The sequence below is a fragment of the Elephas maximus genome, chromosome 13 (assembly GCF_024166365.1).
Source record: "Elephas maximus indicus isolate mEleMax1 chromosome 13, mEleMax1 primary haplotype, whole genome shotgun sequence".
In the NCBI taxonomy this organism is placed as follows: Eukaryota; Metazoa; Chordata; class Mammalia; order Proboscidea; family Elephantidae; genus Elephas; species Elephas maximus.
Window position 1 is genome coordinate 14374248 of NC_064831.1, and position 16628 is coordinate 14390875.

General features: G+C 40.2%; 1 protein-coding gene and 1 non-coding gene across 7 annotated transcripts in view; one reads left to right on the forward strand and one right to left on the reverse strand.

The window, feature by feature from the left end:
• The window catches only part of NPY1R (neuropeptide Y receptor Y1), a 30742-nt gene extending 15107 nt beyond the window's left edge, over positions 1–15635 (forward strand). For 2 of the 6 annotated variants that reach the window (XM_049906177.1, XM_049906175.1), the window contains exons 2-3: positions 6743–7587; positions 7693–11352. In XM_049906177.1, coding sequence (XP_049762134.1) covers positions 6889–7587; positions 7693–8142 — 1149 coding nt within the window. In that variant the 5' untranslated portion in view covers positions 6743–6888 and the 3' untranslated portion in view covers positions 8143–11352. Of the gene's footprint in view, positions 1–6118; positions 6208–6742; positions 7588–7692; positions 11353–14991 lie in introns of those variants that run through there. The other 4 variants (XR_007519937.1, XR_007519938.1, XR_007519939.1 and 1 more) reach the window with 4 other exon arrangements.
• On the reverse strand, positions 15512–15618 carry LOC126057465 (U6 spliceosomal RNA). The gene has a single exon (XR_007512551.1). It is a non-coding gene; the product is annotated as a U6 spliceosomal RNA (small nuclear RNA).
• Positions 15636–16628: the final 993 nt, after the last annotated feature.

Sequence of the window (16628 nt, forward strand, 5' to 3'; positions counted from 1 at the left end):
GGCTGGAGCGCCCGTCCGCACTTGTGGGCACCCCGCGTCCGCCCTGAGCCCCGCCCGCTCCCCTGTTCTGGGCTCTTCCGCGGCGCCCTGTCCTACTGTTTCCAGATTTTAACCGTCGAAGCCTTTATTTAGCCCCTTTTTCAGAATCACCATGAAGGAGATTGGGGATGGACAGGAGGTGGAGATGCCTTAGCTAGGTGTCCCCTTGGTCCCCAGGGGTACTGGAGAGAGGCGGTTGTTTTTAGGACTGATGCCAGGCAAGGGGAGAGAGACAATTTATTTTGGGTTTGCATTCGGCTTGTTTTGTTTTTGGTTGGTTTGGATGTTTTCCGTTTTGTCAGTCTCTCATCAGTCACCGGTAGAGACGTTCCCCGATGGATGGATGGATGGATGGATGGGGTGGACGGACGGATGGCGGACGGACAGATGGATTATGTATTTGGGGCACGAGGAAGGTCGGGAATGGGGGAAACGCTGGGCCATCCGCCTAGTTATACACAATAGGAGGACGTGGACGCGTAAGCCTGCGGAGTGGAATTTTGATTGAACGTTTCATTTCGTTCTTCCGCTAACTCCTGAGCACAGAGAAACCTAGAGGAGGGGAGAACGTGTGTTTGGAGCTTCCACTTTTCTTTAGAGCGCTCAGTGATTTGCCATGCCCACCTGGATTCAATGAGAAAATGTAACTCTAGGGGTGGCACTCCCAGGCAGAGAGATGTCCAGAGCTGACCGCCTTTGCCCAGACAAGAACCTACAAAGAGCTGGCAGTCCCAAGACTTGGGGCTGGCTCCCTGCTAAGGCAAGACAGAGCAAAAAGCACTCAGGTCCAGTTCCCCATCCATGGCTAAAGACAGTGTTTTTCGGTGGCTACTACTTTTCTTATTAGTCTTTCCTTATTGTTTTAAGGCAGCTGTCTGTTGAACAAGCCCTCCCCCGCGGGGCGGGGGGGCGGGGAGCAAGGAATTATGTAACTCATTTAGATAAGCTGGCTGTAACTTTGGGAGGCGGGATGTAACTATGCTGTCGTTTCTTTTCCAAAACATAATAAGGGGGAAAAGCCAAAAATGAATATTTGAAAAAATTATCTGCAGCAGGTTATGATCGGAGTGCTGAGTTTTCAGACAGTAAGAGCACTGCCAACAGCAAGCAGCGATAAGGCCATCGTCCTGATAGGAAAGGAGAAGGAAATTCCCTGGAGGAGGGGGCTCGTTTGCCACTCGGTGATGTCTGCAGTGCCTGTTTTGTCGCTAAATGCACACAATAGCTATACTGAGATTAACAGCTTTTAATTTTCAGTGTATATAGTCACATATATATAGTCACACAGGTTATTTTAGAAAATGTATTGGTAATAGTAAATATAAAAAAAAATCTTTTTTGGCAAAGATAAACCAAGTAAATTATTTTCCTCCTAGTATTATTCTTTTTATGACAATTATTTCTTCTTGAAATTATACAGAGATAAAGTGAAAGTACTTATTTTATCAAATGCAGAACTGTTTTACCAAACTAGGATGATTATTGCACATTCACTTAGCAACAGAGGCTTGCAAACATTTTATTTTAAGAAGTAAAGCTTTTATTTTCTCTGCAACTAAGTTAACTTCTACTTAGTAGGAAAACTGCTATTGCCCACAGAGCATGGCTATCAAATATGATGTCAGAATGTCGGAGCAGAGTTTCAGTATGTTAACTGAGACTCATCTCAAGAAATCTTTGTGGCTCACACATTGTAATAATTTAACGTGCTTACATTAATTACCTTATGTATTGCTTTTTGTCCAAGTCCATCAGTGGATATAAAGTTTAGAATATCCAATTTTCTACTTCCTTTCTACTGTAAACCTTGAACTGTGACCCCATTCTCTCTCTCTGCATTATTTTAAGGTTTGTTGTCATTTTAAAACAAAAGGCCTGTCTTCTTACTCCTTTGTCGGAGACTCTCCAGTGGCTCCCCATTTCTATCAGAGTCATGGAATAAGGCCCTGTACACCCTGTGTCCCCTCCTTTACCCTTCTAAATTCATTTTTTCTAATCTCTCCCATATTTATCCCACTTCTCATTGCTGTTTAGCACACCAAGTACGCTCCAGCTTCAGGGACTTTATACACACGCAGTGCTCTTCCTGAAGTAGCAGCACGGCTTCCTCACTGGCCACCCCTGCTTGTCCTGAGCCAGTCCGAGGCCGATTTACCACCTAGGGATACATTGCGATCCCCAACAGTCTCAATTCCCCTTCCTGGTTTAACTTTCCTCCATAATAAAAAAACAAAAAAGACTCATGGCCATCGCATCGATTCCGACTCATAGCAACCCTACAGGACAGGGTAGAACTGCTCCATAGGGTTTCTTTCCAAGGAGCACCTGGTAGATTCAAACTGCCGACCTTTTGGTTAGCAGCTGTAGCTCTTAAGCACTACACCACCAGAGTTTCCAAGTGTTTCTTATCATTTAGCATGCTTTATCTTTTGTTAATGTATTTTTTTTTTTTTTGCCTTTCTCCTTCTGCTAGACTAGAAACTCAAAGAAAGTAGTCACGGTTGTGTCCACTAAAATAGTGCTTGACACAAATAAGTGTTCAATAAATGTTGGACCAATGAATTTCAGAAACAAGTCTTTTTTTTTTTTTCTTCTTTTTTTTTAACAGAGTGTAACATCATTTTTCCTTGTAGTCTTTCTCTTGCCTTTGAGTTGATTCCAACTGGTGGTGGCCCTATGCATTCTAGAGACGCACTGTGCTCAGGACGGTTTTCTTGGCTCTGATATTTGCAAAAACAGATCCCTAGGACTTTCTTCCACAGTGCTGCTGAGTGGGTTCAAACCACCAACCTTTAGGGCAGTTGTTCTTGTTTTGTGCCCTTGAGTTAATTCTGACTCACAGTGACCCAACTGATTAGAACAGAACTGCCCTGTAGGATTTCCTAGGCTGTAATCTTTATAGGAGCGGATGGCCAGGTCTTTTCTCCCACTGAGCCTCTGAGTGGGGTTGAGCCGCCGACCTTTCAGGGTTCCTTTTTGGGTTAGTAGTCAAGTGCAAACTGTTTTCACCACCCAGGGACCTCTTCCTTATATGTTGTTGTGGTTGTTAGCTGCTATTCACTTGGCCCCCAACTCTTAACGACCCTGCGTGTTACAGAGTAGGACTACTCCACAGGGTTTTCTTGGCTGTAATCTTTACAAAATCACCAGGCCTTTCATCTCAGAGCTGCTGGGTGTCCAAATCACCAACCTTTAGGTAAACAGCCAGTTGCAAATCAGTTGTGGCACAGTCTCCTAATCTTCTCTACGTACCTGACTTAATTTAATGACTGTGTGGAATTAGCAATCATATCGTATGTAAAAGAACTAGGATAAAATCCAGCTAATGGAATTAATATTTAAGTCACACAAGAATCTGCTGTTTCAACCATGTATCTACTTCATCAGTCAACCCCCTTTTATTCTGAAACTAATATTTGCAAGGTAATCTGAAGTACGCAAGGAGTCCTGATGGTAGAGTGGTTAAGCACTCAGTTGTTAGCTGAAAGGTTGGTGGTTCAAACCCACCAGCTGCTCTGCAGGAGAAAGTTGTGGCAGCCTGCACTCATAAGGGCTACAGCTTTGGAAACCCTATGAGACGGTTCTACTCTGTCCTGTAGGGTCATTATGAATCAGAATCGACCCCACAGCAGTGGGTTTTGGGTATGAAGTATACACAGTCCCTACATTACAGGGGTTGTAATGTTGTTGTTATTTGCTGTCGAGTCAACTCTGACTCATGGTGATCGCATGTGTTCAGAGTAGAACAGCTCCATTGGGTTTTCATGGCTGTGTCCTTTCTGAAGCAGATCTCTAGGTCTGTCTTCTGAGAAGCCCCTGGGTGGGTTTGAACCGTCACCCTTTCAGTTCGTAGTCCATCCCTTAGCCATTTGTGTCACCCAGGGACTCCTGTATTATAATTGAGAGGAACCAATTAAGGATTTCAGGGACTAAATGGAGCTTTGAAAGATGTGTAGAATTTGGATCGGTGATGAGACAGAAAGAACACCAAGCAAGAGGATTGGCAGGGAAAGATACAGAAGCTGAGACTGGCCAGGCACATTAGGTGAACTGTGAGTAGACTGGCTGGCCAGGAACAGAGTACTCACAGCGAGGTAGGTAGAGCAAGGGGTGAGAGGCAGAAGGGGGCTCGATGTAGAAGTCTTCAGGTGTCAGGCTGAGAAATATACCCAAGAGACCATATGTCCTGTGTCACATACCGGGTCACGCATGCACCTGGCGGCGCTTGGTGACAGACAGCCATGAGAAGCTGGAGCATAAAGCAGATAGTCCACCTTCCTACTGTGCCAGTTTTACTTTAAATGATGGGAAGAAACTCAGTTAACTGGCAGATAACTTCAATATGAAGTATAATGCTGAATTTTCTTGAATTCTTAAGAAAGTAAGAGACTTCCAACAGTGGCATCACTATGGTTGGTGTCACCACCCCATGGAGCTCCTCTCATACCAGACCTTACAGAATAGTAATGTTTATTATCAGTTTTAGTCATAGAATGATATGTGGTAAATATTGTTGTAAATTGCTTAAATGTAGTATTTCTTAGATTGTATGAATACTAACAATAAAATTGTTTTGTAAAGTCTGTATCAAATTACAGCATTGGTTACAACATTATTAGTAACTGAGTGGGAAAGCCTTTTTTTGATTTTTCTCCTTTTCCTCTAATTACTATTAATCCTCAAAAAAGTTATTGATACAAGTTCACAGATATTAATTACCGCAATATTGTAGCTAAAACACCAGGAAATTTGACAAGATCAGAGACTATAGAAACACCAGCACCAACAAAAACAGCACGTGCTTGTACCATTGTGGAGACGAAACCACTTGTTTCAAAGCATCGTTGTAATTGGGTAATAATGGCAGCTCTGACCAGAGCGCATTAGAAGGTTCAAAAAGTAAATTAGCATAGAGTTTTAAGCCTTATAGGTATATTGATACATGTAAGTTGGGTTTACGAAAAATGTTTTTGTTGTTGGAACTAACTACAGGGATATTTTTATTAAAAAATAATAAATTTTTGCTGAAACACCGTACAAAAAATTTATAGGCAGTCCTTTTGGTGTCACCCCCTCTGACAGTGTCACCTGATGTGGTCCAAACCCCCCTCCCCCCGCACCCCTAGTGACTGACCTCCAAAGAACTTTTAGATCATTACTTGCTTCTTCAGGGTTTGTTCCCAAACGCAGTGAGACACAAGGTCATTCTCTCTGCCTGTAGTCTTAAGAGAAAAACTGTGAGTACCGCGTAAGTATTAGGGAGTTACAGGTTGTTGCACAGAGGCGGCGAGAACCATATGTCTAATAACAGAAACACCTGCAATCATTCCATCACCATTCCCACTCGTAATGCCTTCATTGTGACTTAATGAGAGCAACCTTTTTTTTTTCTTCTTCTTCAGTTTTATAAGGTTAAATTGTGGTTTCATAATAAAAAGCACCCTATATTCCAGAAACCAAAAACACTCTGGGAAAGACTTACTAGAAGTGTCACTCAGAAGGCAAATGTGCCTTGTGTTCATTGGATTTCTTCTCTCCCTTTCAGTGGAAGTAACTCTGCATGATTTTCTTCATTGTTCTCACTTAAGAAAAACAGAAATGAAATTTAGTCTCTTGGCAAAAGCACAACGGTTAGTTACCGTAAGAAATCCCATCTCTTGTATCTACTTAGGAATCTAGAGAAAATCAGAGATTTAAAAAGAGTAATTTTTAATCTCTGCATGGCTGATGTCTGTGATTTGTTAGTGAGAGTATTCCTCTTATGAAATTTAGATCCCTGCATTGGATCTGCATACAGTCTGGTGGGAGGGGGTTTGCTTATAGGAAAAAATCTTAGAAGTCCTTTGAGAGAGTTTCAGAGTCGTTAGACTGAGTCTCGTACAGAGTGCAAGAATCCCCTGAAGTCGTCAGTCATGTAGTGCTTATAAACTTTTGATATGGAGCAGTTCTAGCTTTATTCTACTTGATTGACCCTTTTTACTTATATTCACATGGAATATGTGTTTTTAATAATGTCCATCTGTTGGTCCTATTTCTGTCTTGTGTACTTACACAGAACATCATAATCCCTGTTTCACAGGCCACCCATTCAAATATGAAAACACAACTATACCATTTCTACTAAGTCTGGTTCGGATCAAACGTCTCCTTGTCCTGCTACAGCTCTACGTAAGACAGAATTTCTGCTATTTCACTCCCTTTGAATATACTTGTGCGAATTAACGTCCGCCTTAACGAGCAGTCCCGCTTGCAGCTATCAACACCCTTGACCTCTACAGTAATTCTTCTGTTTCCATACTCAGAGCAAGAATTAGGTAGTTTGTTTCTTTCTGCTTTGTTTGTTTCTGGCTACGTTTCATATATTTTCTTGTATTTTAATCTGTGCGTTAAATTGTTTGTTGTACATTCTTGTTCTTACAATGATAGTGCCGTTTGTACCAGGCTTTCTGCGTTTGATTTTCGGGCTTCACTGGCTTATAGACACTAGGCTCTTCTGAAACTCAGTGTGTCAACTAGCTCAGTTAAAAATAGTAGGAAATTTTTTTTCTCAAAATGTTTGCATTGTTTCTGCTATTTAAAAAAAGATGTTTGTACAGATTGCATTTTATTCAGTGTTTTCACTTAAAAAAAATACTGAGTCAGAATTCATTTTGACTGCCCTCAAGAAAATCAGTAATGCAATTTGGTTATTTTCTCTTTACAGATTGTTCAGTTCAAGAAGACGCAGAGTTCAGAATAATTTTGGTAAATGGATTCCAATATGGGGAATAAGAGTAAGATGAACATTTGACCTGCTTTGAAGAAATATATTGTCCATTTGTTTAATCTATAACAACCAAACCAATCAAAATGAACTCGACAGTATCTTCCCAGGTAGAAAATCATTCAGTGGATTATAATTTTTCAGAGAAGAGTTCACAGCTTTTAGCTTTTGAAAATGATGATTGCCATCTGCCCTTGGCCATGATATTTACATTAGCTCTTGCTTATGGAGCTGTGATAATTCTTGGGGTCTCTGGAAACCTGGCTTTGATCATAATCATCTTGAAACAAAAGGAGATGAGAAATGTTACCAACATCCTGATTGTGAACCTTTCCTTCTCAGACTTGCTTGTTGCCATCATGTGTCTCCCCTTCACCTTTGTCTACACACTGATGGACCACTGGGTCTTTGGTGAGGCGATGTGCAAGTTGAATCCTTTTGTGCAATGTGTTTCCATCACTGTGTCTATTTTCTCCCTGGTCCTCATCGCTGTGGAACGGCATCAGCTGATAATCAACCCACAAGGGTGGCGACCAAATAATAGACATGCTTATTTAGGTATCGCTGTCATCTGGGTTGTTGCCGTGGCTTCTTCTCTGCCCTTCCTGATCTATCAAGTCTTGACCGATGAACCATTCCAAAATGTGACACTTGATGCATTCAAGGACAAGTATGTATGCTTTGATAAATTCCCATCGGACTCTCACAGGTTGTCGTATACCACTCTCCTGTTGGTACTGCAGTATTTTGGCCCGCTCTGTTTTATATTTATTTGCTACTTCAAGGTAAGAAAGCGTTTTTCTCCTACCATTTCCATTTTTACCTTCTCTCCACAGAATTCCTCTTTAAATGAGTGACTCTACTTGAACTCATTTGTTTTCCCTCCATAGATATATATACGCTTAAAAAGGAGAAACACCATGATGGACAAGATGAGAGATAATAAGTACAGGTCCAGTGAAACCAAAAGAATCAATATCATGTTGCTGTCCATCGTGGTTGCATTTGCAGTCTGCTGGCTGCCTCTCACCATCTTTAACACTGTGTTTGATTGGAATCATCAGATCATTGCTACGTGCAACCATAACCTGTTATTCCTGCTCTGCCACCTCACAGCAATGATTTCCACCTGTGTCAATCCCATATTTTATGGATTCCTGAACAAAAACTTCCAGAGGGACTTGCAGTTCTTCTTTAACTTTTGTGATTTCCGGTCTCGGGATGATGACTATGAGACAATTGCCATGTCCACCATGCACACAGATGTTTCTAAGTCTTCTTTGAAACAAGCCAGCCCAGTTGGGTTTAAAAAAATCGATGATGATAATGAAAAAATCTGAAACTGCTGGTAACATGCGGTCCCAGATGACATCTGTTGGAGAAAAGCACAGCCTGTAACATACTTTTATTGCCTGTCCTCCCAAGGAGTGAGGTTGAAATCATTTGGGAAAGACCAAGGTTTTCTTATCTTGCTTTGTACTGCTTCCGTTGTAGTTGTCATGATTGCATTTGGAACAACATGTACAGACTTTGGAATGTTCTGGCAATAGTTTGATCACATATCTTTGGAGCGCTTTTTGTGAACTTAACTATATAGCGTAAAGGTTTCTCTACTGTTTTTATGGTAACAAAAAACTTTTAAGTATTATTATTAACTGACTTTAGCAGCATAAACTGCCTGATGCTCTCATATAATCTGTCAGTAAACTGGGCCATCCAGATTTAATGATAGACCTCATTTTAGTATGTTACAGAAGTGACGGTGTGCAAAAGAGGCATTCGGGATATAAAAGGAAGAGAGTCTGTCTCGCATACCTGCTGTCTGAAGTCATTCAGGAGTGATGTTTTTTATTATTATTTTATTTTAAGAGAAGATTTAATTTTCTCTTAGTTGATTACCACAAAATAAGATAATAATGCATTAAAAATGCTTCTCAGCTGTGAGCATCGTGGGGACTCAGGCCACCCACAAGAATTGAGTGGGAAAGCAGTTTCCAAGTTTCCACACTGTTTTGGAAACTGACAACCAAAGAATTTCAGAGTAATTAGTTTAATAAGTAGATAAATCTTGCTGCTTATTCATTTCACATTTGAATTGATGGGCAAGAGAAGTTCCGTTCTTTACAGACTGTTCAGTTTGTCAGACTTTTCTAGCATAAAAAACATTTCCCATTTACAGTATGTAGAAACGCTAAATGTATTTTCCATACATCAGTGCCTATAGAGTAACTCCTTTTTGACTTCCACTGTCCATCTTTCAGAGAAGATGATACCAAGGTACAACGTTAAAAGAATGTTTACTCCAGCTAGCGAACGTTTCATGTAGCCCATGTTAACTTGTGTAAACTAAGTGTGCCTTTTGAAGTTTTATAAATAGAGCACCAGATCGAGTCCTGGGTAGTTGTGTCGTGTTACTATACTTAATACTGTGAATCTTGTAATCATGGTTGGGTGAGTCTCAGAATCATTTGGACAAGAGATATGTTAAAGAACAGGATGTATCTTCAATGTGTTGTGCCAAGTATTAAATGTGTTTGAATTCAGAAGGGCAGACCTTTTCTTGATTAGTTTTTCTTTCCTCTGAGGAGTCTGTTATCTCTCTCTTCAGCGTTACTTTTTTTTTTTTTTTTGCGCACCATGACGTCTCTCCATTAGGTCCCCCAGCATCTTGTATCTACTTCTAATGAAACATTTTCTACCCTGTGATGTAACCACTGATCTTCCAGTCTCCTGTCTTCACTGGATTGTAAGCTTCTTGAAGGCAGGAACTGTGTCTCCGTGCATATAGAACGGTGTTGAGTACTTAGAAGTTGTTCAAAAGATATTTTTAAAACAAACGAAGGAATAAATAATGACCAGAGTTCCCACCTTCTCATTTATGATCATATTGACTTTCATTCTGAAATTTTCTGGAACTCCTACTCCTAACTTCTTCCTTACTGGGAAGTGTTTCTATTTTATTATGTAATTTTTTCTTCAAAACTAAGCAAACGTGACATCTTAGATTTTAGTAATTTGAATGATTAGTCATGTAAGTCAAACAAATATTAGACATTTTACATTGCATGTTAATATAAAATTGAATTAGAGCATAAGAATGACCTTTAGGTAACTGTATAAAGAAAACAAACCTGAAACCAAATTTTAAAATGTGATGTCTGATTATTAGAAAATGTCACCATCTTTCCTTACCAAAAGTTTGAGTTCTTAACTGCTTGATGTTTTTCTGCTTTGCTTTGGGGCAGTAATGGGAAATTTTGTCTTTTTCTGTAGGTGCTATGGAAACAAACTGCTGCCTGAGAACAGCCTTGATATGCAGGTGCTTCTTTGTCCACACGTTTGCTGAGGTGGCCTTTTCTGTGATTCCTTTCAGCTGTGTAGGTTGCCCATTCCTTAGCCTTACGTATATGATGAACTGAATATCAAATTCTCTTTTATTTAAAGATGTCAGTGAGCTAATAGTAAAGCCTAGGGTCAAGAAAAGATGCATTGGACTTCAAGACGAAGTAAGTGTTGTTGATATTGCACAGAAACTGTGGAATCATTGGGTTTTCTTCAACCCGAGAACAAAAATCAATTATTGGTTTAGTAGAAGAGCATAATTATAAAAAGAGGTTAAATTTTGAATAAAATGATAATAGCTGGAAAATTGTAAGTACTTATATTCCAAGCACCGTGTTAAACACTTAAGTACCGGTGAGGATGCCATCACTAACACTGCCACTTCAGTTGAAGCTCAAGTTGAAATACTTGGCTGAGTCACACAGTTAACAATCGGAGAAGGAATCAAGCCCAGGGCTGTCCAGTGCTACTAAAATAATTACTAAGTTATACCTATGGAAGAGTTTTGGAAAATAAAATTTTTTCTCTCTTCTGTCTTCACAAGTTATTAGAGTATGATAATGCCCTTCACCTTTTTTCTGATTCTAGCTGCAGAAAGGAATGAAGTACAAGAGTTGTAAAAAAATGGCCATTATGAGACTATGTATCCCTTTTGAATTAGAGTATGCTTTATTTAAAAATAGAGCTTGGTAATTCATATTCTGTGTCTTTACTGTTAGCTGGATACTCTCATCCCCTTTTATATTCCACAAAGTCCCGAGGTCAGTAACAAATCAGGAAAAGAGGAACTATAAATGCATGTTATACTCTACAAAACTTGACAGCCAAGATAAATGGGTACTTTGACAATGAAAGTATTTCTCCACACACAGTAAAAGTGGTGGGAAGAGGTAGATGTCAGCTGGGGTTCTAGGGCAAGTCTGGCTTTGTGCCCCCACTGCAAGGCAGTGAGTCTGTGGCACTGCTAGGTCTTTGGTCACAGCCAGGAATGCTTTTCTCAGCTGAGCTACTCAAAGATTCTGCTGGAATTAATATAGCTTCTCAGTGAGACATGAATTCATTCACAGGATTCCTGTCTTCCCCCTCTACCTATTCCCGCGGTTCGGCAAGCAACACATTGGACGAAGAGTCTGACCTGGTGAGAATGAAAGCAGAGCACAACTCGCTAGGCCAAATTAAGATTTCTCAGATTTCTTTCATTTGGTGATTCCTTTTTTTTTTTTTTTATGAATAGATGTGTGCGCGTGCCATGCACTGTGTGGAGATATGTATGTATATATATGTGTAAACCTGCCATAATTCTGTAATGAATTTGTTTTTATTACTATTCATCTCCCAATTTATTCTTTTATTACCTATAATGCATAAATTATCCTAAAGTAGTACTGATGTTATTCTCATTTCAAAAGTAAGGAAACTGAGGCATAGAGAGTCTATGTAAATTGCCCAAAATTAGTAAATGATAGAGCCAGGATTCAAATCCAGGTAATTTGTTTCCAGAGTCTTAATGTGATGAGTACCTGGTGTATGGAGCCCATGAGTGGTGCAGATGGTTAACATGCTCCTCTTCTAACCAAAAGGTTGGAGGTTTGAGTCCATCCAGAGGTCCTTTGGAAGAAAGGCTGAAAAATCAGCCATTAAAAACCCTGTGGAGACAGTTCGGTTCTGATTCCCACTGTCACCATAAGTCAGAATCAGGTGGGCAGCAACGGTTTTGATTTTAAACTAGTCTATGCTGATCACCTTCCACACACTTCCCCACACGCCAGCCTCTGCCTGACTTCTTCAACTTCTGGCCCTCCTATCTTCCCATTCTTGGATCCATTCATGACCCCATCTATCATCCAGGCCTGCCCTCATCCTAAGCAACTTAAGAGAGATGAAAAATAGATATTCAAAGCCATCCTCTGAGATCTAAAACAGACTCCTACTCATGGTGGTTTAGTCACAATTACAGAACTGAGTGAGATACAGATCTATTCCGCTGAGGAATTACCACTAGAAATACATTTTTCCTTTCTTCGAGTCTTTGGCCAGTCTGCGCTACTGGTTTATACAATCCCTAACCTTTCTGGTTTCCCAGCCAATGTCTGAGTCATCTTCTGGGATCATTTTCCCAACAAGTGGCTGGGGCTTTGAAACCCGACTAGTCTGTATCAACCGTCTTCCTTGAAGGCTGAAGCATTACCCTGCCTGGTCTCATACTCTAGCCCACAGGCTAGGGATCAACCACCTATGAATGGATCTTAGAACAAGGGCTGCTGCCCTACCTGACATATATCTTGAATCCTGCTTGGATTCTGGTGGCCATGCTCATTTGCCTCATTTAGACCTTGTTGCTAACGGTTATGTCAGCACATCTGTGACTGCCTTGGCCCCTCAGGAAGAGGAAGTAGGTTCCACCTCCAAACAGTTCTCTCCAGAGGCAGTCGCTATTGTCCCACCTCCCCCCAGCCCTGCCTGCTCAACCACTAACATTGTGAGGGACATAGATTTATCTAGCTGTAGCCTCCTCTCCTCACCAAAATTAGTACAGTACAGCTAGGGGCACAAAACAAATTACTAAAAACATTCAATTGAGTATTGATCAGTATACTACAAAGAAAACAATTTGTGGATGTTAAACCAACAATGAACAAAAAAATGTCGTTGGTAATATAATAATGATAAAAAAGGGTTCTTGAATAGGGTGAGCATGGCATCAAATTACAGTGTTTCACAGAAATTGAGAGGATGGCAATGAGCCCATCACACTATAGGGGACTCTTGTATTGTCTTATCTACAATAATTTTAGTTGCTTTTCTTGGATGGATAATTTGATGCTTATGTTCTTGTTCATAGAGATTTAAAGGATTATCATTGTTATATCTGAACAACTCTAAGCCTACTTAGATTGTAATAGAAGGCTATGTCAGCTGAACCTATGACTCAACCTATTATGAGGTATCGCTAGCAAAACTTGAAGGCAAATCATTGGGAGGTAGGGAGTTAGATGTGACTTCTTTGTTGCCATATTTCTTAGTTGCTACCACGGTGAGGTTTAGGAAAAGCTGTTTATGGCATGGTAGAAAATACGCGCGGTTTAAGGGTTTTGAGCGACCTCCACCATGATTGTATCCCAGGGATTTGTGCTGATTGTGCCTTCCAAGATTAGAGGACTTGGGATCCAAGGGTAGCTGTGCATTCTGAGAAAGTGAACTTGTCTTATCCTTTTCACGTACATAATAAACTATGGCTGCACAGATGAGCGCGTCTGTGTTTCCTCAGTATCAAATTCTAAAGCTCCAATTGGCTAAACTGACATAGTTTGGCTGGGATCATGTAAGAGTCCTAACTCCGATCCTTTTGCTTCTAGTTTCCCTTTAACTCCCACTTGATTCTGCCAATGATTTAACCAATCTTACATTCCTGAAAAGGAAAAAAAAAAAAAAAACTGATTTCTTCAAACTTTCCTTGTGTGTATGGACGTATGTGTGTAATTTTACCACTTAAAAAATTCTTCACCAACAGGAGTCATGTCTTGACTCCAAGTCAACAACTATTTACTGAATAATAGTCTGTCAGTCGACAAGCATTTAATGAGCACCAGCTGTGTTCCAGATAGAGTGCTAAGCGCATGAATGACATCATACATTCAGTAGTCTCTCTTTGTATAGTGTAGTATAGCGGAGAAATTCTGGTTTCTTTTTATATATGTCTCTTCTAGCACCTGGTCACAGGGCTTGGGAGAGACCATTTAAAGAACAATGAGTTAAAATTATTGCATACGGGTGGACAGTATTGAGTTCAAGCCAAAAAACATACTGAAGAAAGCTTACGATGGAAGTACACATCCTTTCATCTAGTAGCATTACTTGATGGTACGTGTTTTTGGACTTAGCTTTTTATATATATATGTATATATATATATGTTATTACAGAACTACTTCTGTCAAAAATAGCCTTGCCACTACCTATCTGTCAGTTTGTCATACTGTGGTGGCTTATGTGTTGCTATGATGCTGGAAGCTATGCCACCAGGCTTTCAAATACCAGCAGGGTTGCCCATGGTGGACAGGCTTCAGCAGAGCTTCCAGACCAAGACTGATTAGGAAGAAGGGTCTGATGGTCTGTCTCCAAATCTTTGTCAGTGAAAACCCTGGCTCACAACAGAATATTGTCTAATACAATGCTATAAGATGAGACCCTCTAGGTTGGAAGGCACTCAAAATACACAGCAGCCAAAACAAAGGACTTGAGCACACCAACAAATGTGAAGGTGGCTCAGGTCCTGGCAACATTTCGTCCTGCTGTACTTGGGTCTCAATGAGTCACGGCCAGCTCGACAGCAACTAACAATATGGTTCTTTTTCCTTTGGCATGAGGAATGAAAATTGTGATGGCCCTTTGGGTTTCTGACCAATGTTGTACTTAATTTATCTTTTTATTGAGATATAATTCCTATATTATAAAATTTACCTTTTTAAAGGGCACGGTTCAATGGCTTTTAATATATTCAGAGAGCTGTGCAACCATCATTGCTGTGTAATCCTGGAACATTTTTATCACCCCATAATGAAAATCTGTACCCACTAGCAGTCACTTCTCATTCTTTTCTCCCTTCAGCCCTGGCAACCACTAATTCACTTCCTGTCTCTATAAATTTCCCTATTCTAGACATTTCATATAAATCATACAATATGAGATATTTTGTGACTTTTTTCTTTCACTTAGCATAATGTTTTCAAAGTTCATTCATGTTGTAGCATGTATCAGTACTTCATATTCCAATGTTATGACTATGCCACATTTTATTTATCCATTCATCTACTAACAGACATCTGGGTTATGCCCACTTTTTTGGAAGGTCCCTAGGTGGCACAGTTTGCACTAGACTGCTGAAGTTTGGAGGTTCAAACCCACCCAGCTGTACATGGAAGAAAAGGCCTGACAGTCTGCTTCCGTTAAGATTACAGCCAAGAAAACCTGATGAAGCAGTTCTACTCTGTAATACACGGGGTTGTCATGAGTCTACACTGACTTGATGGCAATTAGCAGCAACTGCTTTTTGGATATTATGAATAATGCTGATATGAACATAAATGTACAAGTTTTTGTGTGGACATATGTTTTCACTTATCTTGGATATGTACCTAGAAGAGAAGTTGTTAGGTCCTGTGGCAATGCTATGTTTAACTTTTTGAGGAACTGCCAAACTGTTTTCCATTGTGGCTGCACAGTGTATTATCTTACCGGCCATGTGTGAGGGTTCCAATTTCTCCACTATTGTTTGTTGTTTTCATTATGGTCACCCCACTAGGTGTGAATTTCTATCTTATTGTGATATTTTCTTTTTTTGATTGTACTCCAAGTGAAGGTCCACAGAAAAAAATATGGAACGCTTCACAAATTTGTGTGTCATCCCTGCGCCAGGGCCATGCTAATCTTCTCTGTATCATTCCAATTTTAGTATATGTGCTGCCAAAGTGAGCACTCATTGTGATTTTGATTAAAGACATTAAATACATTGTTTTATGTGTTTATCGAACATTTGTATGTCTGCTTTGGAGAACCGTCTATTCAAATCCTTTGCTCATTTTTTAATTGGGTTATTTGTCATAAGGAGGGCAAGAAAAAGCTCTTAGGACTGAGGTAGAGATCAGAATTTTCTGGTTTCCTAATAGAGCTTCAGTTTGATGCATCAACCCCTCAAGTAATAATAAATAATAATTATTGGTACCATTTATTAAGCAAGCACATGTGCCAGGACTGTGCTAAAGATTTTATATTCACTGAGAACTTATTATGTTCTGTCCACGGTAATAGACAATACGAATTCAGAGCAAAAGTAATGCGGTCTCTCGTTTTAAGGAAGGAGTCCTGGAGGCACAATTGTTAAGTGTTCAGTGGCTCGGCTGCTAAGCAAAAGGTCAGCAGTTCAAAACCACCAGCCACAGTCTGCTTATGTAAAAATTTATAGCCTCGGAAACCCTATGGGGCAGTTCTACTCTGTACTGTAGGCTTGCTATGAGTCAGAATCAACTCAATGGCAATGGGTTTGGTTAATGGGTGGTTTTAAAGAGCTTACAGTGTAGTCGAAGCTAAAAGATCAAAGTACAAGAAATACAGAGTAGAAGATACAAGTTTACCAGTAATGGAAAGTTAAGCAGGGTCCCAACAACCCCCTTAAAAAAAATTGCTGTGGAGTCAAATCTGACTCATAGCAACCCTATATGGCAGAGTAGAAATGTCCCACAAGTTTTCCAAGGCTGTGATCTCTACAGACGCAGGCTGCCACATCTTGCTCCCACCAAGTGGCTGGTGGGTTCAAGTTACAGACCTTTCGGTTAGCAGTCAAGCACTTAACCACTGCACCACCAAGTAAGATGCATCATGGAAATCATCCAAAGTGATGCAGAAGTTTAAGCTTTAGCGAGCTGTAACTCAAAAATGCCTTGATTACAACGTCATGGTAGCTCCATAGACACATCCAAACTCCCCGAG